Source organism: Hemiscyllium ocellatum, chromosome 25, assembly GCF_020745735.1.
Source record: "Hemiscyllium ocellatum isolate sHemOce1 chromosome 25, sHemOce1.pat.X.cur, whole genome shotgun sequence".
Lineage (NCBI taxonomy): Eukaryota > Metazoa > Chordata > Chondrichthyes > Orectolobiformes > Hemiscylliidae > Hemiscyllium > Hemiscyllium ocellatum.
This window is the reverse complement of record NC_083425.1, coordinates 41,470,210-41,497,129: the sequence shown is the minus strand read 5'-3', so window position 1 is coordinate 41,497,129 and position 26,920 is coordinate 41,470,210. Positions and strand designations below refer to the sequence as shown.

Below are 26,920 nucleotides of genomic sequence, written 5' to 3'. Positions count from 1 at the left end.
GTCTACTTGGGGGTAAATTACATTGTATATCAAGCAAAGAAAAACTTCATCAGCTAACCATTTCAAATTCCACTTTCCTTTATGAGATGTCACAAAAACATATGGTGTGCTAAATACCAAGGAGGAAAGCCTTAGATCATAGAACATTATCAACAGATTAGTCAGATGAACAGATGGAAAATAGAATTATTCTTGAAAATTGTGAGGTGATACATTTTGGTAGGACTAACAAGGCAAGGGAGTACACATCGATTGATAGGTTTCAAGGAAAAAGAGAATATCAGAGTGACCTTGATGTGCAATTTTCACAGATCCCTAAGGATGACAAGGTAAGTAGGTAAGGTAGTTGGGAAGGCACATGGAATATTGCCTTTTTTAGATGAGACATGAAATACAACAGCAGGAAGGTGATAGTTGAGCTGTACAGGATATTAGTTGGATGATTGGGGGAATACTGTATGCAAGTCTGGTCATCACACTACAGGAAGGATATGATTGTATGGGAGAGGGTGCAGAGGAGATTCACTAGGATGTTGCCTAGACCAAAGGGCTTAAGCCCAGAAGATAGATCAGACAGGCTGGGACTGTTTTCCTGAGAGATGAAAAAGCTGAGGGTCAGGGTGGGGGTATATGGCACAACCATGAGGGAGATAGATACAAATGAACTTTTCCCCTTAGTACATGGGCATAGATTTAAAGGGCAAGAAGTTTAGAGGGGATTTAAGGAATAAATCTTTTCACCCAAAGGGTGGCAGATATCTGGAACTTAATGCCTCAGAAGTATTACAGCATTTCAGAAGTATTTAAATGATTACTAAAAGCACCATAAAAGCTTAAAAGGTTACGGGCCAAATGCTGAGAAATGGGACGAGAACAGACAGGTGCTTGATGACTGGCATAGCCACCATGAGCTAAAGGGCCTTTTTGTGTGCTCGGATCAATTTGGATTTGAAATGTATTCTTAAAGGAAACCTCTTCTAAATTTATTGTCAAACTAATAATAAACACGAATGCCCAGTTTCCGTGAAATTATGCATTGTTTCAAATATTTCAAAGAAACAACATTTTACATTAAAAAAAGTTAAAATATTTATGAAGTCTCAAATTCCGCTCAAAGCAAATTCTCAACAGTGTCATTAGCCTTGGTGACTTGGAGTTATGTGAAACTGAATCATTATATGACTGTGTACTCATTTAAAATATGTTATTTTCAGCACAAAAAGAAATTAAGCATTAGGAGAAAGAATAACATAATAATCAAGTAATGTTCATGCTGTCATATTTCATGAAAATCAAATAATAAATAGAGGCTCTTTGCAAAACTTTGATTGCAAAAGTAAGGGATAATTAGTTCTAACCATTTAGTGATTAATGGGATCATCTAATAATTACAGCATCGTTCAGTCTTGCAGCTATTGTCTGTGTTATGGACTAGGCCAGACCATTCTTAAACGGGCAGCTCAGACTATAACTTTGCAATTTGTCTTGGTAAGTGTACAGTGAAAATTACCCAGAGTAAGTTAGCTCAGTTGACTACCAGGTTTTAAAACAGACAAATATTTATTCACAAAATTAGGGAAAGAAATACAAAGAACAAAATATAGAATACCCACAGAACTCACTCTACCCCAAACTAGACTTAATTATGCTGTTTTGAATTCAGAGGAAACTCGATTATCCAAATATCAATTATCTGAAAATCGGATTATCCGAACAGAATCTGAGGGCCCCATGAAGCCATTATAACAAAGTGGTGTTGCTGACATTGGTCTTTTGTTAACAGTACAGGATCAATGACGGTTACCTGCACTGAAGAAGATGTGCAACTGTTGCATAAAAAAGGTATTGATGATATTGGTGCAACATCTAAGTCAGTCAATTGTAGCAGTGTTAAAATAATTTTAACTGACCAATGGTGCAACGATCGCGCCTTTAGTTTAATTGAGGAGTACGGGGTGGCAAGGGGTAACTTGCACAGAAAATGGTGTGCAAGCATAGCAGCAAAGAGGTCTTAATGAGACTGGTGCAGCAATCGTAGTCATTCAATTGTCACAGTGTTGAAAGAATTTTAACACATTAAAATGACTGACATGCCGAAGAATTTAAAATTCATAACAAAGTCAGTGGTGTCTTGATTCCCTCTACAACCTTTTTCTGAGTTCGTATCTGGTGTAACTGATCGAGTTTGTTGTATGTATTTACTATGTCTGTGAAAAGAAAGCGGACCACAGTGACAATTGAACAGAAAAGTAAGATTTTACAGCATTTGGATCATGGTGAAAAGATATCGAAGATTGCACAGGAGTACAACATTGGAATAGCAACCTTGTCTGACATCAGGAAAGCAAGACTGGCGATTAAGAAATTAATCAGCCAAAGTGATATGGCAAATGCTCTAAAAAGAAAATCCATCAAGCCAGCAAAGGATGAGCAACTCAACCAAGTTATATTTTTGTGGTTTTCACAGCAGCTTGAAAAGGGAATTCGCGTATCTGGCCCGATGATACTGGAAAGAGTTGCCAGTTTCCATGAACAATTCCACTCCGATGAGTCTGATCACAGCGTGTCATTGGGCTGGTTACAGCACTTCAAATATCGTCACGGCATTAGGCAATTCAGCGTCCTTGGAGAGCAGAAGTCTGTGGTTGACAGCACCATGGAAGGTTACAGAATGAAACTGCAATCCATCATTCATGAAGGAACGTATGAACCTGAGCAATTATATAATGGTGATGAAAGTGGATTGTTCTAGTGTGTACTACGGATAAAACACTTGCGTTCAGCGCAGAAAAGGAGGTATCGGGACAAAGTGCAGAAAGATCGCGTCACGATTTTCCCTTATGTCAACGCCATGGGCACTCATAAATTACCGCTTGTCTGCATTAGGTGATATATTAATCCGCGTTGCTTCACGAATTGTGACAAGATCTCATTTCCCATGAAGTACAAAGCACAAAATAAGTCATAGGTGACATATTCACCTTTTTCATTATGGTTCCATGAAGGTTTTGTACCTGCTGTCAGATCACATTTGGCAAGCAAAAGACTTGAGCAACACACTCTTCTGCTTGTTGACAACACGGTGGCACACACTGTGAAAGGCAGCGAGTTAGAATTAGCAGACTGAGCTATCAAGTGTTTGTTTTATCACCCAACACACTTCAAGATTACAGCCGCTTGATCAGGGAATCATTGCAATTCTGAAAAAATATTATTGCCGTGACATATTGCATGCCATCCTGGGTGAAGACAATGCAGAGAAAGGACTGCAGGAAATTACGAAGGCATTCACAATCAAGGACACTCTATTCATGATTGCTGAATCTTGGGACCACATCAAATCATAGACAATCCCAGAGTGTTGGTACAATGGCTTGCATGTTGGGAGCCATGCCAGTGAAGGGGACACCCATCCAGAACAAAGGCTAACCACTGACATCACTAAAAGCTGCAAACAGGTGGGTTTAGGAGACATTTTAGAGAATGAGATTGATGGTTGGGTGAACTTTGACAACGACATTGGAACAGAGACACTCATTGATGATCAAATAGTCAATGTAGTCACAGAAGAACAGCAGGAATGTATGGATGGCGTGGATAGTAAGGAAAATCTGATACAGACACCACATCCAGTCCCTGTTAACGAAGCTATTGAAGTTTGTGACTTTTCATGGAGTGGTATGAAGCACAAGATGAAGTTGATGCTGTTAAGTTGATGCATCTTTTCAAAATGTTACTGTTTGCAAAAAAATAGAGACAGCAGCACATCAAGCAACAGTGGCTGGATATTTTCTTTGGAAACAATAACCAACTTCCACCTCAAATTAATTCTTTTTACTGCTCAGGTACAGAAAAAGTGATTTGATTTGTAAAATGTCATGAATTTTAAGTGACAGCCAGTGTTTGTATAAATTTTAGAGATTGAATGAAAACAAAACTCAGTAAACATGCTTTTTAACGCAATTATGGGCAGCTCAGCCTCCTTTGTTTAAGGTTAAATCAATTTAAAGAAAGCTGAAAATGTGTTGCTGGAAAAGTGCAGCAGGTCAGGCAGCATCCAGCATCCTTCTTCCTGAAGAACGGCTCATGCCTGAAACGTCGATTCTCCTGCTCCTTGGATGCTGCCTGATCTGCAGTCCTCACTTTCTCCTCCAATTTAAAGAATAACCAATTATTCAAATGAACACTTGCCTGCCCATGGACAATCAAGGTTCCTCTGTATACAAAACAGTCGCAATAAATAAACACCCTTAAACACCATAAAAATGAAACAAAGGCTTACAGGTCCAAGTTAGAAGGGCAGAAGGAGAGAGAATTTAGCAGCCTGTTTCCACGCAGCTCCACAGCTGAACTCCCAACAAAGTTCTGAACTGAACTGTTCAGCTAGAGAGGTGGCCACCACGTCCCCTTGACTTTCATGTTTTAAAAACATGAAAGCTTTGGCCTAAAGTCTCACTACCCTTTTATCTCTGTACCAAACCCAGCCGTTTCAGAACCTGGCCTGTTTACAACCCCTCTGAAAAAAAAACCAAGGACACAGTATCCTGGAGAAAAGGAACAGCTTTTAGAAAAAAGGACCAGCTTTGTGACATCTGCATGCATATGATTCATATTATCACAGCTGAACTTTTCACTAACCAAATATCAACCTCAACATCTAAATCACAAAATATAGCACAAAAAAAATCAGTAAATGAATCCAGTAGTTTTGGTGGTAACTAATTAAAATTTTCGATACTTATAACTGCATAAAATCAATTTTATCTATTTCCATTCTGTGGATTCCAATAAATGCTGCAGTTCCTACTGTCTCCAATTCAGCACCTGGAGTTCAGCGTGAAATGGATACATCAGCAGTATGCCACTATTTCTAAATCCTGAACATATCCAGGTTGGGAGGATTGGATGGGGTAGGTTGAGCTTTTTCAGGTGGTTAGGCCTTTAACTGGCAATTAAATGTAGTAGGAGGGCTCTCAAAAATGGAAGGCCAATTGACAAGAAGGCAACTAAGTTAATATTTTCAATTTTTTAATTCCTAGTGCATTTCCAGCCAGAGGTATGAGGTGACCCACTGTTGGGGTGGGAGGAAAGCCCTCATTCACAGGACAGCTACTTTTGCATCCAAGCAAGCTGGGAGTGTCTCTGTGCCTGCTTGGAGTGCTGAACTCAGGCTTTCCCAATACATTCCCAGTCTGCGAAAGGATACCTTCATCCAAGTAATCAGTGTGGTGAACCAGAGGCCTCAGGAAAACATAAAACCATCCCTTTAAATTTGTCCCCGAGTAAGTCTCTGAAACTGATCAGTTTGGGCAAGTAAGGGGAATCTTGCATTTTGGTTCCACAACTAATTTTCACTCCTCCTGCTTTTGATTGTCATCCCAACTGGGTTGAAAATCCTGCCCAATGTGCATGATGAGGGGGGAGACTTCTAAGATACACTTGACAATTGAAACCTGATTTTTATAAAACATTGGAAAGCAGAGTTCCCAGTTATAATCTACAAATAACTTTAAAGGTATGTTTGACTTGTGCATCTAATGTGAAAGATGGCAGGAGGGGCAACATTCTGTGCTTCTTTCCTTGTTACACATGGAGTTTTTCAAATGTTTTATTACATGCAGTTATTTTTCAACGTTTTCATTTGGCTATACATTATTGTATTGAAGATCTAAAATTTATACTGTACTTACTACTCTGCAATTATTTTGGTGTAAATGATGTTTGACTTCAGTGTTCCTTAGTCATCTTTCTTCACTTTGATAGAACATAGAACATAGAAAAATACAGCGCAGTACAGGCCCTTCGGCCCTCGATGTTGCGCCGACCAAATCCTACCTAACCTACACTAGCCCAATAACTTCCATATGCCTATCCAATGCCTGCTTAAATGACCATAAAGAGGGAGAGTTCACCACTGCTACTGGCAGGGCATTCCATGAACTCACAATCCGCTGCGTAAAGAATCTACCCCTAACATCTGTCCTATACCTACCACCCCTTAATTTAAAGCTGTGTCCCCTAGTAACAGCTGACTCCATTAGCGGTAAAAGGTTCTCAGTGTCTACCCTATCTAAACCCCTAATCATCTTATACACCTCTATCAAATCTCCCCTAAACCTTCTTTTCTCCAATGAGAACAGGCCCAAGTGCCTCAGCCTTTCCTCATACGATCTTCCTACCATGCCAGGCAACATCCTGGTAAACCTCCTCTGCACTCGTTCCAATGCCTCCACATCCTTCCTATAGTATGGCGACCAAAACTGCACACAATACTCCAGATGAGGCCGCACCAGAGTCTTATACAACTGCAACATGACCTCAGGACTCCGGAACTCAATTCCTCTATCAATAAAGCCCAGTACACCATATGCCTTCCTCACAGCACTATTTATTACACTGCTTAATCACAAATTCCCCATTTTTCATTGTTTCCATCAAATTGAATAAAAGTTTTTGACGTTTCTTCTTGATGGGATCATGGGAATTTGAGTGCGCTTATTTTTCTTTAAATTATTTAATCTTGGCACATATCCATGCATGTCAAAAGTTTCAATCTCACCACTGTTAAATTGTGGGTTTGCAACAGGAAAGAAAACCACAACTAATTCACTTATCATCTTCAGAGAAGAAAACCTGTCATCTAGTCTCAGTCAATTTTCAAACCCTTTCCGGCAATGAATGATATCTCTGCCAAGTTACACATTCTTACACAAAAAAAAGTGTCCCCTTTATAGGCTACCTGGTTTTTACTGAAGACTACAGATTAGCTTCTTATTCTCTTTATTCTGTGTTTCTTAATGTAATGACTTTTACTTCTTGTTAAGTGAAATAAATTACCATCATTTTAAATGGAAAACACCAAGTTGGCTTCTTTCCAAGTTGCTTTATTTGACCGAAGGAAATGTGAGAAGTGCTACTGCCACTTAGCCAACTACTCAAACTTTGAAGCAGACAGGGAAGTGTGCAATGTTATTAAACACCAAAATTGTTGCTTCATCATCTTTACTTCTACCTGTCTTTACCTAGAACAATTCAATTTGACATCAAAATATCTACACTGTTAACAGCAATTCTTTCAAATTTTTTAAATGTGGCAATTGTTGGTGACCTTGATGGAATCTTAAAATGTCAGATTAAATAAACTAATAGGACACAGCTCACCTCTTCAGCAAACTGCATTACTTCTTGTGTGAGTGGGGCAATTCCTTGCTGACTATGTACTGTAAATTTAATCTAAAACAAATGGGTTATTACAAACCACAGTTGGATTGGTTCGAGTTCTGGTTGCCCTGTGAGTATCTGGTGAATTAACTTAATTGGGTTTGCAGACAGTGCTCCAGTGGCCATTGGTCTAGATGTACTAGAACATCTGGAAAGGTCTGGTAGGAGGTGACAATACCTATATTCTTCTAGATCTGCAGAATATTCCAATTCAATTGTATTCTTGCACAGCAGTCCTCCAGAGAAGAATGTGTGAAGATCATTTTGAAAAGAAAGATTAATTTTGAAGAATGGATTCAAAAGGTTAAAAGCCAAGGACTGAGTTGGACAGGAGATTTAAAAAAATTTTTTTATGAAATCGAGTGGAATTGAATTGGCTTTTGCTAAGTCTAAATAGAAGCTTTTATGAAAATGGACATAAACTGATGCAGTTCCTTTCCCACATCCAGAATAGAACTACGCAAGTGTGATCTCTAAGGATAATTTGACATTAATTCAAAATCTTACAAATTCTGTTAAGTAGCATACAATTGCATTTTTAGTTGTTAACATTCTACTTTACTGGATTCTCCCAACACACTGAAGAGGCTTTTATGTCATAATAGGGAAGATTCAGGTATGGAAAAATTCCCATTTCATGGCTCTAAACTGTCTTTTAGAAAGAGTACCCGCTATGATATTTGGAAAGTGCTTCATTACACTCAGTCAGTACAAACCCAATTGGAGTTTGTGAAACAAATCCCCACACTGAAAAAGATGAACAAATTAACTTCTTTCAGAACTGTTACAAAGCACTTACCAGAGTTGTAATTTCACCCGACGCCCATCCAACAGAATTGTTGTTGTCTTGTAATCAATACCTGTCAGGAAAGAAAAACAACTGTTCAGAATTTTTTAAAAATCTGGAATGGGTTTGATTATTTAACACTTAACAGAATTAATAAAGTCACAGAAACTTTTTGCTGCATTGATGATTACCCAGATGTGTTTCAGTCTGGGGACAGAGTGATAGTGACAGAATACTGCTGTGTATAACCTTAAGCCATGATTTCCTGTTGAGGAACAGAGAGCTAGGCAGAGTAGTAAAAGCAGAGAGTGCTCATGTCATTGCATTACATCTATCCAAAATACTGCAGTCATTGAAACTGATCAAATTGAGTGTTTGCACAAGACAATTCTTACAATACTGTAACTTACAAGTAAACTGGAGATATAATTAGAAAACTGGAGAGTTTGTTGGCCTTTCTTCCTCCTTCCGCCAAAACAAAAGGACCACGTTAATTTGTTTTACAACTTAGTTATTAAGATCAAAACTAAATAACTTCAGAATTACCTTAATTCTCTGGGAATATCATACATGTTAGGTGTAAAATTTATAAACTAAAGTTTATTTTTTGGGCTCATGAGAGAATTTTATTTTGTTTTCAAACAATATGTCAGATACCACCATAATTAAGAAAGACTGTTAGCAATGTGGATCACATCATATTGATATTTGAACATACGTCTGTTATGATTTGGAGATGCCGGTGTTAGACTGGGATGGACAAAGAAAAGTCTCAACACCAGGTTGTAGTCCAAAAGGTTTATTTGGAAGCACTAGCTTTCCAAGCGCTGCTCCTTCATCAGGTAACTAGATTAGATTCCCTACAGAGTGGAAACAGGCCCTTCGGCCCAACAAGTCCACACCGACCCTCTGAAGAGCAACCCAACCAGACCCATTTCTCTCTGGCTAATGCAGCTAACACTATGGGCAATTTAGCACGGCTAATTCACCTTACCTGCACAGCTTTGGACTGTGGGAGGAAATAGGAGCACCCGGAGGAAACTCAAGCAGACACGGGGAGAATGTGCAAACTCAATACAGACAGTCGCCTAAGGTGGGAATTGAACCTTGGACTCTGGTGCTGTGAGGCAGTAGTGCTAACTACTGAGCCACCATGGGGCAGGATCATAAGACACAGAATTTATACGAAAAGATCAGTGTCATGCAGTTGAAACAATATATTGAACAAACCTAGATTGCTGTTAATTTACTCTTGCATCTTCTGCAATGGGTTGCAGGTTTTGGTTAATTAATATGTAAATCCCAGAACTTCTTTTAAGTCACATTCTCGAGATAACTTAAGGTTTTATCAAAAAGGATGACATCTCAGCTCAGATAAGGTATTAAAGGAGAGAGGTTACAGTCTGTCCATATCCCAATCTTGAGTCAAACTGGTTCTATTTCCAAATTAGGAACTTGTAAAATGTTATATGGATTGCCTGTTTGGAAGGTATGTATTTTTGAGCAAATTCACCCCATAGACTTTGTATGCATGCAAGAGAGACAGAGAGAGAATATGAGAATACATCAGAAAATGTGTGTTTGCGTGTGTGACGGTGTATGTGAGAGGATGTGTGCATGGGTGTGAGTGTTATATTATAGGAACATAACAGATATACCAGGGAGGTACAGAGAAACTTTACACAGACGATACCAAAATCTACCAAGTATATAATTCAGATTAAATTAGATTTCTACAGTATGGAAACAGGCCATTTGGTCCAACAATTCCACACTGACCTTCCAAACAGTAACCCACCCAGACCCATTCCTGATGAAGGGCTTCTGCCCGAAACATTGATTCTCCTACTCCTCGGATACCGCCTGATCTGTGCTTTTCCAGCACTACACTCTCGACTCTGAGCTTGAGCATCTGCAGTCCTCACTTCCTCCTAGACCCATTCCCCCACCCTATATTTACCCTGACTAATACACCTCACACAATGGTCAATTTAGCATGGTCAATTCACCTGATCTGCACATCTTTGGACTGTGGGAGGAAACTGGAGCAGCTGGAGGAAACCCATACAGACACAGGGAGGAAACTCCACATAGACAGTCACCCAAGGTGGGAATCAAACCTGGGTCCCCTGTGCTGTGAGGCACAGTGCTAACCATCGAGCCACCGTGCCACCAAAGAAAAGATTGACGGAATCTCTTTTCCTTTAAAAGAAAAGTTTAGGGGTGAACTAATTGAGGTTTTGTAATCAGGTAAGGTTTTGAAGGAGTGAACAGAGGGAGACCTTATCATCATAATTGGAACTAGAGGTAAATACAAACAGGTGAATTAGGACTGGGTTGCTTGGGGGGGAGGGGGGTTTACCATTCCCACCAAAAACCTTAGTTCCTTGACTAACAAGACAGTCAATTTACCTCTATCATAAAAGTATTTAATGTTCCCGCTACTACTGCTCTGTGCGAGGAGAAAATTGGATGGGCTCATGATCCTAAAAAAAAACTTCTATACTGGCTTAAATGGGAGATCCCCTATTAAATTGTGCCCACTAGTTCTGGTCTCTCCCACAAGGAGAGAGGTCCTTTCAACACCCGCCCTGCCATGTCTCCTCAGGATCTTTTATATTTCAATAGAATCAACATTCATACTTCTGCACTCCAATGGATTTGGATACAGCATATCAAACTTTGCTCAATAACTGATCACCAATCTAAGGTAGTAATCAAGAAATCTAACAGGGATTTCAGAGAAATGTCCTTACCCAAAAAAAGAGTTGTCAATGTGGAATCACTGCCCCTGGAAGTAGCTGAATTGAACAGGACAATTGCATACCAAAAAGGTGAATCTGGTTAAGTGCAGATTACAGTAAGTTTAGCTGAAGTTGGGAGGAAATTCAAGTGGACCATAAATGTTGGGTTGAATAATATGTTTCTGTACTGGCTACATTACATGGTCATGGACTAAGCTTTGTCCTCATATATATAAAGAATATATGAAATAGGAGTAAAATTAGGGCATACAGTTCCTCAAGCCTAATCCATCATTCAATAAAATAATTTTCCCCAACCAATCGCATTTTGCTGTGACCACTGATCTCACTTAAGATCATGAAAAAGATATTACCAGATCAGGTCACCCTTGGCTGCCTCACAGCTGTGGATTGCACTGTAAAGATCTAGCAGCTGGTAATGAAATACTGCATGGCACAGGACAGCCTGAAAGAAAACATTTTATGGGAGAAGATGAAACCCCTTATTGGGTTGAACTAGTTCCATAAAATGTTGTGGTTAGGCATTTAAATTTTAAGGAGAATAGGCCATTACGAAAGACTAACTTCTCAGCAATCATTATTATTGAAACCATAAAATCCAATCCAATAACTTCTCCCTTGCATCATAGTGTTACTGCCAAGTCATGTGAAAAACGTCAAGAAAAATATTTGATGATTGTTGATCTTTATGGATTTTATTCTTCATACATCTGAAGTCACCCATATCCTACCTTATGAGCAAATGTGGAAACAATATGTGGCAAACTAGTCAAAAAAAGAAAACAAGATAGTTAAGTTCGCCACATAACATTTCAGTGTTTTCGCAATGTTTGAAATGAGGAAAATCATTGTTAAACTGCTATACTACATCATTTGGTGGGTGCCTAGAGGCTGAAATTGGTCTGAAATTGGGTTAATATTTTGTTGTTTCTGTATATTTTCACAATGCAATAGTCGGAATTTGGACCTCTCATTTGTACATTATTTAAAGTTGCCATAGTTTGCAGAGGATCATAAAACTGCTTTCTCAGAGAGTGGTGGTTTAACCTGAGGGTTTACCTGATAACCTCAGCTGCTGCAGGAACTGAACCTGTGCTGTTAACGTCACTCCGCATTGCCAGCCAGTCACCCGGACTAACTCATGTCTTGATTATGTAAGAGTTTCACAAAAATTCCTTCCTCTGCATTCAGTTGGACAGAATGCAACTTAAGTTTAGATTAAGTAGCTACTTTCAGGTGTCAAGTTGATCTAAAACTCTACCTTGAGCATTTTCCATCACAAGTAGTCCTCATTTAACAGTGTCCCACTTAACATTATTTTATTTTAATGTTGTTTATTCTTTGGGCTTGTTTTACTTTAGTTAAGTGTCACCATTTCAATTTTAGCGCAATTTGCATGCTTTGTTAGCATTTATCATCATCAGAAATCTGCATCAAGGACTGCATCCTAGTTTTTTTAGGTTTTGCACAAGGTGTCGCCTTGATATCCTGCCTTGTTTCACTTCTTGCCCCCCTTGAGTCAAGGTTTGGTCTGCCCTTACTCCTAGGTTTTCACTTCCCTCCTGAAATTTAACTGCAGTCCTCAACTCTGCTTAAGTTAGTCGTCCTGGAAGTCCAGCGGCACTGATGAACCTGTGCCACTAGATGGAGCTTGAATAATCTAACAATGTAATTTATGGTATTTATATTTTTTATTTTAAAATTTATTTTTATTATTTCATTTCCGACATAAAAATATAGCAATTGAAAGTACAGGTGGCACTGTATTTCAGTTGAGAGGGGGCAGGTATTTTTCCCTCTGCTGAGGAAAGCTTTATAGAGCTTCGCTCCAGTTTTAACTTAATACTTCACCCTTCGCAATCTTCAGGAATGCAATCCTGGCTTTAAATGAGGACACCCTATTTTTTTTTGCCCTCCCTTAAAAAAAGCAACACAGTACAAAGTGATTTCAAAATGGAAAATAAGAAGAATGGACAAAATTATGTCATTGCATTCGTTGAGCCAAAGATAGTAGCTGAGTCAGGAATAAAATCAAAGTGGTTAAAATTATGATAAATGTACAATGTTTTTGGACAAGGGAATGCAGAAGTCTTTCCAAATACTATTATTCCAGCTGATGGTAAGACTGGATAAGTCAGATTGCAGAGTGAAATTTGGGTTGATTGCTCCCCCAATTCTGGTTCTCCTTATCTATTCTACGAGATTTCTCCTCAAAAAATTCTGATAGATTTTGTTAAGCATGACTTCTCTTTCATAACCCCTGCTGGCCTTGTCCAATCCTGTTAATATTTCCAAATGTTCTGTTATCATGTCTTTTACAATGCACTCTAGCATTTTTCTCACTACTGGTGTTAGGCTGAATGGTCTGTAATTCTGTTTAATTTCTTTCTCTCATTTTAAATATAGAGGGGCTACATTTGCCGTCCTCAATCTGTAGGAACGGCTTCAAAGTCTATAGATGACCATTAATGCATTCAATGTTTCCAGAGTGACGACTATCGCACTCTGGGATCTAGAGATTATGTCAGTCTTTAATCAGCAGCACCAATTAATTTAAATTTCCCTAGCACTGTTTTTTTTAAAACTACCACTGATTTCCTTAAATTCTCCCTCTCATTAGACCTTTAATTCCATAGCATTTGTGGGAGGTTACCTGTGCCCTATTTTATGAAGTTAGAACCAAAGTACGTTTTCAATTCTTCTGCCATTTCTTTGTTCCACATTATAACTTCCACAGCTTGACTGTAAGGGACCTATATTTGTCTTTATTAATTGTTTTCTCTTCATATATTTCTAGCAGAGAAGCACAGAAATGAAGAGCTTTCATTGCCTATTTCCATATGAACATAGGATAGGGGTAGGCCTGCTCCACTATTCAACATGATCATGGCTGGTTGAACACTTCAATGTTTCTTTTTTACATACACTATTGCCATAATTCTCTGGATTTATTAATACCAATGGTCTATCAAGCAAGCTCTAATCAGAGTCATACAACACTGAAACAGACCTTTCGGTCGAACAAGTCCATGCCGAACATAATCCCAAATTAAACTTGTCCCATCCACCTGTTCTTGGCCCAAAACCCTCCAAACTGTTCCTATTCATGTATCTATCCAAATGTCTTTTAAATGTTGTAATCATACCCACATCCACCACTTCCTCAGGGATTTAATTCCACATTTGAACCATCCACTGTGAAAAAAAATTTCCTTATGTCTTTTTTAAATCTCTCTACTCTCACCTTAAAAATGTCCCCCTAGTCTTGAAATTCCCCGTCTTAGGGAAAAGACGACTACCATTAACTCTTTGTCACTCATTATCTTATAAACTTCTATCAGGTCATCTCTCAACCTCGACTTTGGACATACTCAATCATTGCGATTTCAGTGTCCTCTGGAATAAAGAATACCAAAGATTCATAACCCTCTAGGTAAAAGGAATGTCACTCATGCCAGTCCTAGACATCATTTCCCTTTTTTATTATTAAAATTGTTCTGCCCTCCCCCACCCCCCAAGTTCTAGATTTGAAAAAATCTTCTGACCACTTTAGAACCCAGGTTTTTCTAAATTATAAGTCTTCATGACAACATCACCATCCATTATTTTTCCTAGTCTCATGATCACACACTAATATGCCAACTCACACTCACTGGATGCAGCCAAGGCCACTGGCTTTGGCCACATTCTGGCAGGAGTGCTCCAGAAATAGTACTGATAAAACACTGGCTTTTACCCACGTGGAAAATTGCTCAGACAGCAATATTCCAATCTGCAATCTCGACCACCAATAAAGGACAAGGACAGCAGATATGAAAACATGACCTAAAAGTTCCCATCCAAGCTACACACCATCCAGACTCAGAACCGTACTGATATTCCTTTACTGTTGCTAGGTCAAAATCCTGGAATGCCTCTGCTAGGAACACTATGGTTCTACACATACACTCCAAGGACTGCAGTCAATCACAAAATCAGCTTACCACCACCTTCTCAAGGGAAATTAGGGTAGAATATCTATCTGCTGGCCTAGCTAGTGATGCCCACAGTACCTTAAATGGGAAAAAAAGCTCAAAGATAAGATGGGAACTCCTTCTTTGGTGAATTTTAAGAGCAAAGTAAATAACAAACTCCAGTTAATTGTTCCTTGAGCAAAGACTGTTTTTGCCCACTGATCAAAGTTCCTACATAGTATCTAGAGTCTGGAGCCGGCAGGTATCAGCAGTCATTTTTATAGATAGTTTTGGGCATTTCACATCAAATTACATGCAAGTTTGAAATGATTTTACCACAAAACTGCAAGAGAACGATTAAGGAAGTTTTTGCTGCAAACATTTCGTTCCCTGGCTAGGGAACATCATCAGTGCTATTGGAGCCTCCTGTGAAGCGCTGCTTTGATGTTTCTTCCGGTATTTATAGTGGTTTGTTCTTGCCGCTTCCGGGTGTCAGTTTCAGCTGTAGTAGTTTGTATGTGGGGTCCAGGTCGATGTGTCTGTTGATGGATGTTCTTGCCGTTTCCGGGTGTCAATTTCAGCTGTAGTGGTTTGTATATGGGGTCCAGGTCTATGTGTCTGTTAATGGAGTTTGTGGATGAATGCCATGCCTCTAGGAATTCCCTGGCTGTTCTCTGTCTGGCTTGTCCTATGATGGTAGTGTTTTCCCAGTCAAATTCATGTTCCTGGTTGTCTTGAGTGTATGGCTACTAGGGATAGCTGGTCGTGTCGTTTTGTGGCTAGCTGATGTTCATGGATGCGGATTGTTAGCTGTCTTTCTGTTTGTCCTATATAGTGTTTTGTGCAGTCCTTGCATGGTATTTTGTAAACTACGTTAGTTTGGCTCGTGCTGGCTATTGGGTCCTTTGTTCTAGTGAGTTGTTGTCTGAGTGTGGAAGTTGGCTTGTGTGCTGTTATGAGTCCTAAGGGTCGCAGTAGTCTGGCTGTCAGTTCTGAGACGCTCCTGACGTATGGTAGTGTGGCTAGTCCTTTTGGTTGTGGCATGTCCTCGTTCCGTGGTCTATCTCTTAGGCATCTGGTGATAAAGTTGCGTGGGTATCCGTTTTTGGCGAATACCTTGTATAGGTGTTCCTCTTCCTCTTTTCGCAGTTCTGGTGTACTGCAGTGTGTTGTGGCTCTTTTGAATAGTGTCCTGATGCAGCTTCGTTTGTGTGTGTTGGGGTGGTTGCTTTCATAGTTTAGGACTTGGTCTGTGTGTGTTGGTTTCCTGTGTATCCTTGTGGTGAATTCTCCGTTGGGTGTTCTCTCTACTAACACGTCTAGGAATGGGAGTTGGCTATCCTTTTCCTCTTCTCTCGTGAATCGTATTCCTGTGAGTGTGGCGTTGATGATTCGGTGTGTTTTTTCTATTTCTGTGTTTTTGATGATTACAAAGGTGTCATCGACGTATCTGATCCAGAGTTTGGGTTGGATTTGTGGTAGGGCTGTATGCTCTAACCTTTGCATAACTGCCTCTGCTATGAGTCCCGAGATTGGTGATCCCATGGGTGTTCCGTTGATTTGTTCGTATATCTGATTGTTGAATGTAAAGTGTGTGGTGAGGCACAGGTCCAGTAGTTTAAGTATGCCGTCCTTGTTGATAGGTTCGGCCTCCTGTGTTCTGTTATGTATGTCCAGTAGGTTGGCTATTGTTTCTCTGGCTAGGGTTTTGTCAATTGATGTGAACAGTGCCGTCACGTCGAATGATACCATGGTTTCTTCTTTGTCTATGTGTGTATTCCTGATGATGTCCAAGAATTCCTGTGTTGATTGTATGGAGTGCTTGGATCCGCTGACTAGGTGTTTCAGTTTTTGTTGTAGTTCTTTGGCCAGTTTGTATGCTGGTGTCCCTGGTAGTGATACTATGGGTCTGAGTGGGATGTCTGGTTTGTGTACTTTGGGTAGTCCGTAGAATCTGGGGGTGTTGTTGCTTTCAGGTTTCATTCTTTGCTGGTCCGCTTTGGTTATCTGTCCATTTTTTTGTAGATTCCTTAGTGTGTTGATTATTCTATTGGTGAGTTGTGGTGTGGGGTCGGAATCCTTCATTTGGTAGGTGTTGGTGTCTGCGAGTAGTTGTTGTGCTTTATTGATGTAGTCTGATTTATCTAAGATGACCGTCATTCTGCCTTTATCTGCCGGTAGTATGATTATGTTCTTGTCATTTTTCAGTGCTTCCCTCTCCTTGGTGTTGAGGTTATGTGTATGTCGTTTTCTTATCATCATAGGTACGACCGTTTGTCTCACTGTTTGTTGTGTCTCTTCTGTCAATCCATTGTTCCTGAGTGTACATTCTAGTGCTGCTAGGAAGTCTGCTGTGTTGGCATCCCTGTAGTTGTATTTGAGTCCCTTGACCAGTATAGTTCTTTCCGTGTCTGTGAGCTGTCTGTGGGAGAGGTTTTTAACCCAGGTGTGTGTTGTAGTGTCCTCCTGTTTGTGGGTTAGTTTGTCCATTTTTTCTTTTAGTGCCATTTTTTTTGCGAAGTGTTGTCCTGTTCTGTCCTATAGTGGTAGCCTGTTCTATGGTCCGGGTCCATTCCTGATTAGTGGTTTTTAAAATTAATGACTTTTGGCGCGCAATTTCTTGCTTGTATTTGTGCAGTCGGTTGTGAGCGTCTGTGATCATTACCTGGACCATTCTGAATCCGTTCTTCTTGGCTGTTTCCCTGGCTTGTGGATTATTTACTGGAGGTCTGTACTTGACACATTGTGGCAGGATTTGATTTTTTTGCATTCGTGGAGGAACAAGAGTTGTTCATGTGTTGCGCTTAGGCGGTTAGCGCAGGATTCCCATCTCCTGGCTTGTCTCAGCGTTTCTCGCCCGTAAGTGTTTAAAGTCCAGTAAATAATCCACAAGCCAGGGAAACAGCCAAGAAGAACGGATTCAGGATGGTCCAGGTAATGATCACAGACGCTCACAACCGACTGCACAAATACATGACCTAAAAGTTCCCATCCAAGCTACACACCATCCAGACTCAGAACCGTACTGATATTCCTTTACTGTTGCTAGGTCAAAATCCTGGAATGCCTCTGCTAGGAACACTATGGTTCTACACATACACTCCAAGGACTGCAGTCAATCACAAAATCAGCTTACCACCACCTTCTCAAGGGAAATTAGGGTAGAATATCTATCTGCTGGCCTAGCTAGTGATGCCCACAGTACCTTAAATGGGAAAAAAAGCTCAAAGATAAGATGGGAACTCCTTCTTTGGTGAATTTTAAGAGCAAAGTAAATAACAAACTCCAGTTAATTGTTCCTTGAGCAAAGACTGTGTTTTTGCCCACTGATTAAAGTTCCTACATAGTATCTAGAGTCTGGATCCGGCAGGTATCAGCAGTCATTTTTATAGATAGTTTTGGGCATTTCACATCAAATTACATGCAAGTTTGAAATGATTTTACCACAAAACTGCAAGAGAACGATTAAGGAAGCACTGAAAAATGACAAGAACATAATCATACTACCGGCAGATAAAGGCAGAATGACGGTCATCTTAGATAAATCAGACTACATCAATAAAGCACAACAACTACTCGCAGACACCAACACCTACCAAATGAAGGATTCCGACCCCACACCACAACTCACCAATAGAATAATCAACACACTAAGGAATCTACAAAAAAATGGACAGATAACCAAAGCGGACCAGCAAAGAATGAAACCTGAAAGCAACAACACCCCCAGATTCTACGGACTACCCAAAGTACACAAACCAGACATCCCACTCAGACCCATAGTATCACTACCAGGGACACCAGCATACAAACTGGCCAAAGAACTACAACAAAAACTGAAACACCTAGTCAGCGGATCCAAGCACTCCATACAATCAACACAGGAATTCTTGGACATCATCAGGAATACACACATAGACAAAGAAGAAACCATGGTATCATTCGACGTGACGGCACTGTTCACATCAATTGACAAAACCCTAGCCAGAGAAACAATAGCCAACCTACTGGACATACATAACAGAACACAGGAGGCCGAACCTATCAACAAGGACGGCATACTTAAACTACTGGACCTGTGCCTCACCACACACTTTACATTCAACAATCAGATATACGAACAAATCAACGGAACACCCATGGGATCACCAATCTCGGGACTCATAGCAGAGGCAGTTATGCAAAGGTTAGAGCATACAGCCCTACCACAAATCCAACCCAAACTCTGGATCAGATACGTCGATGACACCTTTGTAATCATCAAAAACACAGAAATAGAAAAAACACACCGAATCATCAACGCCACACTCACAGGAATACGATTCACGAGAGAAGAGGAAAAGGATAGCCAACTCCCATTCCTAGACGTGTTAGTAGAGAGAACACCCAACGGAGAATTCACCACAAGGATACACAGGAAACCAACACACACAGACCAAGTCCTAAACTATGAAAGCAACCACCCCAACACACACAAACGAAGCTGCATCAGGACACTATTCAAAAGAGCCACAACACACTGCAGTACACCAGAACTGCGAAAAGAGGAAGAGGAACACCTATACAAGGTATTCGCCAAAAACGGATACCCACGCAACTTTATCACCAGATGCCTAAGAGATAGACCACGGAACGAGGACATGCCACAACCAAAAGGACTAGCCACACTACCATACGTCAGGAGCGTCTCAGAACTGACAGCCAGACTACTGCGACCCTTAGGACTCATAACAGCACACAAGCCAACTTCCACACTCAGACAACAACTCACTAGAACAAAGGACCCAATAGCCAGCACGAGCCAAACTAACGTAGTTTACAAAATACCATGCAAGGACTGCACAAAACACTATATAGGACAAACAGAAAGACAGCTAACAATCCGCATCCATGAACATCAGCTAGCCACAAAACGACACGACCAGCTATCCCTAGTAGCCATACACTCAAGACAACCAGGAACATGAATTTGACTGGGAAAACACTACCATCATAGGACAAGCCAGACAGAGAACAGCCAGGGAATTCCTAGAGGCATGGCATTCATCCACAAACTCCATTAACAGACACATAGACCTGGACCCCATATACAAACCACTACAGCTGAAATTGACACCCGGAAATGGCAAGAACATCCATCAACAGACACATCGACCTGGACCCCACATACAAACTACTACAGCTGAAACTGACACCCGGAAGCGGCAAGAACAAACCACTATAAATACCGGAAGAAACATCAAAGCAGCGCTTCACAGGAGGCTCCAATAGCACTGATGATGTTCCCTAGCCAGGGAACGAAACGTTTGCAGCAAAAACTTCCAGCTCGGCGAACAGAACCACAACAACGGACACCCGAGCTACAAATCTTCAACCAGACTTTAAGAACGATTAAAGTATGTCTCATACTAAGGACATCTGAAAGTGCTTCTATAAACAATTTCAGAATTAAGTTTCTGTTGTTCATCTTGTAAGAAAAAGCTACAGCAATAATCATGGATAATTTTAGTAAGCATATAAACTTGAGGGAGTCTTTAAGTATATAGACTGGAGATCATTTCTCAGAGCAATATGTTTCGGAGCCAACCAGGGAGCAGCTTTTCTGATTTGGTATTATGTAGTGAGGTTTAATACATGAACTCATAGAAAAGGATTCTCTAGGGAAGATTAATCAGAGCATGCTAGCATTTCAAATTCAGTTGCATGGTGAGAGACTGGAGTCCTACACTAGTGTTCTGGAGTTCAACAAAAGTATTGCACACGTTATGAGGATGAATCTCAACCTAGCAGATTGGACAAGAACCCTAAAAGATAGTCGATGAGCAGTGGCAGATATTTAAGGACATACCCAATTGTTCCCAACTAAAATATATTCCAGGAAAAAAGAAAACTTGTAAGAGGGCTGAAAATATCCATGGCGAAAGTGAGGACTGCAACTGCCGGAGATCAGAGTCGAGAGTATGGTGCTGGAATAGCACAGCAGGTTAGGCAGCATCTGAGGAACAGGAAAATCGACATTTCAGGCAAAAGCCCTTCATCAGAAATGAGGCTGGGAGCCTTGGAGTGGGAGGTAAATGGGATGAGGGTGGAGCTGGGGGGGGGGCGGTCCTGAGTCCTGGACTCCTGCTCCCTTACCACCTGGAGGAAGAATGCCTCATCTTCCGCCTCACTACCCTCCAACCCCATGGCATCAATGTGAATTTCACCAGTTTCCTCATTTCCTCTCCCCCCACCTTATCACAGTTCCAATCTTCCAGCTCAGCACCGCTCTCATGACCTGTGCTACCTGTCCATCTTCCTTCCCACCTGTCCACTCCACCCTTCCCTCTGACCTATCATCATTACCCCCACCTCCATCCACCTACTGCACTCTCAGTTACCTTCCCTCAAACCACCCCCCCTCCCTTGTAGCTCTCCACCCGAGGCACCTAGCCTCATTCCTGATGAAGGGCTTTTTGCCCGAGACATCGATTTTCCTGCTCCTTAGATGCTGCCTGACCTGCTGTGCCTTTACAGCACCACACACTCGACTAAAAATATCCATGGCTAAGCAAGAAGGTTAAAAGATAACAGGTACAAGTTAGACTGAAGGGTTTGTTTCCATGCTGTATGACTAACTCCACAACGTAAAGACAAAAACCAGAGCATATTATATTTAAAAGGTGAGTAGCAGGCTGGAATATTGGGGAAACTTTTAAAGATCTACAAAGGATTATTTAAAAAGTCACAACAAGAGAAAAGGTAAATTATGAAAGAAAATTAGTGCAAAGTATAAACATGAATGGCAAAACTCTGTAAATATATAAAAAGGGAAGAGAGTAGCCAAACTGAATGTTGGGTCCCTTGGAGGATGCGATCAATATTAATCATGGGGAAGTCAGAAATGACAGAGTCACTAAAACAATATTTCATAGAAAGGGGAGAACAATCGACACTACCAGGAAAAAGCACTGGGTAAACTATTGGGATTGATGGCAGGCCAGTTCCCAGTGCCTGAAGGCCTATATCCTAGGGTCTTCAAGGGACTGAGATTGTGGGTCCATTGGTTATAATATTCCAAAATTCCCTGGATGTGGAAAATGTTCCGGCACACAATTATTTCCTATTATCTCCACACTTCAGGAATATTTGATTTTTTTTCAGTTGTTTAGTTTTCATACACATTGTGACATGCTTTAAATACAGAAAACTACAATTTACTGTGGCTCATTTTTTTTTACTTTAAATCACATTCTTTGAACTCTCAATTTATAAACCATTGGTGTTTTAAATAAAAACTATACATCGTATAATTTTGTTTATATCTGGACAGCGATTTCGATTGGTATTTGTAGGCAAACATTACCGAAGGCAAAAGATAAATTATAGCTCACTTGAATCTCGTGTTTGTTTTTGAAGGCTAACTGATATGCTTTTCACTATTCGTTGGATTATTCTAACAATATTATGTACAATAAACAATGTATGTCAGAAACTATAGACTTATGCAAAATCAACTGATTGCATGACTGGCAAACAGCTGCAATTGTAATTACTTCATTTTAGTTTTGGTGAATTGCTTTTTCTTTTCTGACGGAATGCACAAGGAGAGTTTAATTCCAAAGCTCAAAACAATAAATGCTGGAAGTCTCAAAAGAAAACAGAAATTTCTGACATTGGCCTTTGCTCTTGGCCTCAAACTGAGCTCAACATATGCTGAAGGAACAGAAGCACGTCTTTCGCTTGGGTGTTTTTCAGCTTTGCAGACTCAGCATTGAGTTCAATATTTTCAGACTGTATACCTCCACACCCACGTTTTTGGGCAGTGATGATTGTCTTTCCCATTTACACTCCTTGCGCTCAACCCATCTTCTGTTTCTTCATTTGTTCCATCTCCTTTTTTCAAATGATTTCTCCTCCTTCAAGTGACTGCATGCTTGTATTTTTGCAACTCAATTCAATATTAGACTTGCTTGATCATTACCCATAATGTCTTATATTTTCCAGTCTCTGTTCTCTTGGAACAGATGTTGCCTGACCTACTGAGCAATGTCTTCTGTAATTTATTTTTGTTGTGGTGGATTGTTTGTTTCAATGCACAGTATTTTTGTTTTGTGCATTTTCATAAACGGGATAGTTTTTGAGTAATATCTGCAATGCCTTCGTGATTACTGTGTAGAATTCAGTACTAGGCCTACTGCTTGCTGCTTTTAATATATATTACTGATTTAGACTTGGGGTTGCAAAGGGCACATTATGGAATTTGAAGTTAACAAGAAACTTGATAATTCAGTAAACACCGAGGCACCTGGGAGATGAAATTCTTTGTGGACAAGTGTGAGATTATAGCTATTATGATCAAAATTGTTCAACGTAAAACTTTCATCTTTTATCAGGCACTTATTTGATATTATGATCAGAATTGTTTGGTTATACACTTTGTTGGGATGATTGAGGAGAGACAGTACATACTAAGCAGTATAGTTTTAAAAAGTTAAAAATCACACAACACCAGGTTATAGTCCAACAGGTTTAATTGGAAGCACAGAAACCTGTTGGACTATAATGTGGTGTTGTGTGATTTTTAACTTTGTACACCCCAGTCCAACACCAGCATCTCCAAATCATAATTTTAAAGAATGCAAGCAGTGACAGATCTAGGCAATGGAAATATTTAAAAAGCACAGAACAGCTGAACAACACAGCTAAAAGAGCATAAATGATAAATAAAGGCACAGAGCGAAAAACTAGAAAGTTACGCTCAACCTCCATAATTTATCCAGAGCCCAGATTATGGTGTGCAATTGTTAAGGATGGACTTGAAGGCTTTGGAGAAACAGTTTAATCAAATTACATAAAGGATAAATGATTACACCTAAGTAGATAAACTGGGACATGCTGAAGTTCATAAATTGATTTTCTATGGGGTAAAGAGGTGAGCACTGCAGTCTAACAGCGGTTTGAAGTCGCATTGCAAATCTCCTCAGTAGGATTTTTCATGTACATACTGACCACAACAGAGTAAAAAGCATGTTTCATAAAACTTTCAATCTGTGGCTCCTTCCCCACTTCCAGTTGCTCTCCACTCTTGGATAAGTGGCACAAGGCCAGATGGTGCCTTGAGAGCTTCAAAATCTAAGGTTTGAGAAGATTTGATAGAAGCACTTAAAATCATGAAGAGTTTAGGAAAAAAGTCACTGGAGTGAAACTGTTTCTAATGAATGAAGCATTTACAACTAGAGGGAACAAGATAAATGGCAAAACAAGAAATGGCAGGACGGAAAAAAAAATTCCATTATGAACACTGCCTGATTAGGTGGAGGAGGTAGGTACAATAGTAGCCTTCAAAAGAGAATCTGACAAACACTAGAAGGAAAAACAATTGCAGGTATGTCTGAAACAAATGGGGATAGGAAAGTGAACTGGAGTGTTATTTTAAAAAAAAGTTGAGATAACACCATGAGCCAAATGGTAGCATCCTGTGTTGTACTGATTCTACATGTAGGCATTGTAACCTAGCTGAACTTCCAAAGGAAACTAAATGGAATTGTTTTGACGAACTGAAAATACTTGAGAATGTGAGCCATTTTTATTCTAATATCTGTCATAATAGCAACTGAGTGAGTTAACTTGTTCTATGAATCTGCCGGAGCAACTGTGGTCTTCAATAATTTGGAGACATGTTGGAGGTCATCTGAAGTGCCACTTGAATGCTGTACATCCAGAATGGGTCATGAATTACAGTATTTGGATATTAGTTATATCACAGAGAACTTATTAAGTCTTGGCCTTGGTTACATTATCCAGCAATTCCCCCAACAGACAAGTGAGCTTAAGGACCTTCTTTGTTTCTTCAAATGAAAATCTATTGTTGTTTATGTTTTTTTTTAAAATTAACAAGGTCTTTCAAAACCTGTGGGTGGCATAGTGGCACAGTGATTAGCACTGCTGCCTCACAGCATCAGAGACCCAGGTTCAATTCCCACCTCAGGCAACTGTCTGTGTGGAGTTTGCACATTCCCCCCGTGTCTGCGTGGATTTCCTCCGGGTGCTCCGGTTTCCCCCCACAGTCCAAAGATGTGCAGGTTAGGTGAATTGGCCATGCTAAATTCCCGTACCCTTAGGTGAAGGGGTAAATGTAGGGGAATGGGTCTGGGTGGATTGCTCTTCAGAGGGTCGGTGTGGTTGCAATACAACTAGCAACAGCTTTGTACAAAAGGTGCAATGAAGTTAACAGCCAAATGGCCTTGCAGAATCCAAACTGAGCAGATGATTGCTAAGTACTGCTAAATAGCACTATTGATGACCACTTCTACCATTTGGTTGAAAATTGCAAGCTGACTGTTGAGGTGGTAATTGGATGGGTTGGATTTACCCTGCTTTTAATGGACAGGACATACACAAGCAACTTACAACATTGTGAGGGAGATGCTCGTGGTGTAGTTGTACTCGAACAGCTTGGCTTGGGACAAGATAGTTCTACAGCACAAATCATCAGAGCAGCATGGTGGCAAAATGGTCAGCATTGCTCCCTTACAGCGCCAGGGACCCAGGTTTGATTCTAGCCCAAGGTTGAGAATGTGTATGGGGTATGGGCAGGTAGGGAGGGAAAAGCAGTCATTGGGAGGTTTTGAAGGCATTATATGAAATGTACGATCTTAAATCTAAAACTACTAAAGATAAAAGTGAGAAAAGTGTCTCTCAGGCACCACTGGACATGTCTGGACTCCAGGCTTTATTTGATAGTGGGGAAGATTCTGATGATAACTGTTTGCTACATAACCCCCCTACCCTAGACAGATGGCAAACCTTTACCCCTAACCTGAATCAACTCCACCTGCAATCAGTCCCAGACCCCCTAAAAGCTCCACCACAGCCTCACCTAACTTTTCCCCAAACTCCTCCCTTCCGGCCTTAGAAGCTCAACCCAGAAATGCTATTACCCCAGTCAGGTACACTGATCCCATCTGTTGCCAGACTTACAACTGTTCTAAATCGCAGTTAATCAAAATTAAAGCCTATTCCTAACACCCTCCATGGAAGCCAGAGTGGTTCCTCGAAGCATCAACAAAGCATGTATTTGGCTGGGCGCCCAAATCTTGATTTCCTGAGTAGTGTGTCTGAATCTGACTCAGACATTGACTTCCCCATGAGTACTAATGCTATGACTGATCATCCTGATAGCAGGCCCAGCCGCTCAGAACCTGAACCACCGCGCTGACAGCTTCCGCTGCGCCCAATCCCCAATGCCATTGCTGAAAAGATCCACAATCCCAAACTATACTCCATGGAAACCACAGGAAATGTGGATGATTACGAATGGCATCCCAGACAAAAAGACTCAACATGAAGATTTTATTGAACATCTGGCACCTTTTCTAGTTTCTGTCGCATGACGCTAGTCTCTGACAAACCATGCGACTTGAGAGACCTTTGCTGCTGTCCACCTGAGAGAAAATGATCAGACAGATGCAATCCGAAATGCCTTGCATGGCACCCTTCAAAAACCCATTGATCTTACAAAAATTCTAGACTGTAAACCTAAGAAAGATGAAGATGGTCTGGACTTTTATGACAGGTTCTGTTCCACTTATGCCACCTATGCTGGCAATATCTCTTTTAATACAGGTATCATTTTCGCCCAGTTCAATGCACCTTTAATGGAGTGTCTCTCTGATTAAATAGATGAATCCATCCATATTCATACCTCAGATTGGTCAGAAAAACGTAGGTCCCAGATGAAATTACTGGTCACCACTTCTGGAGTTTGACCAAGTCCGGCCCACCTGTGTCTGTTAAGCACAAAATAGTTCAGAGACCTGTCTGAGATATGACCGCACTATATGACACCGCAGGCTATCAAATGGCACTGCTGCCCTATATCTCAGGGTGGGTTGATCCATACAGCAATGGCTATGCCAAATACCTGAATGGTCCTGTGGCACCTCCCTATTCACTAGGCTTCCCTCCTCGCCCTGGCCCAATAAAAAAGGGCAGGGTGCTGAACGCATCCCCCAGACAAATTGTTTCACCTGTGGTTCCTTCAGCTACTGGAGGCACGACAGTCCACACAAACAGTCCTTTGTCAGGCCCATTGGAACCCCCTCACACACAACGACTGGGTCAGGCAGAACTATGACTGCAGTGCCCCTTTCTCCGCCCACAACCAGTTCTCTCACTGACTAGCACTTGGCAAACAAGGCCCCTCTCTAGAA

At 40.6% G+C, this 26,920-nt stretch overlaps 1 protein-coding gene across 1 annotated transcript in view; it reads right to left on the bottom strand.

The window, feature by feature from the left end:
- Positions 1-26,920, bottom strand: part of LOC132827848 (ras-related protein Rab-40B) — a 70,130-nt gene that overhangs the window by 18,532 nt on the left and 24,678 nt on the right. The window contains exon 2 of the mRNA XM_060844596.1: positions 8,021-8,081. Within this exon, the coding sequence (XP_060700579.1) occupies positions 8,021-8,081 (61 nt within the window). The remainder of the gene's footprint in view (positions 1-8,020; positions 8,082-26,920) is intronic.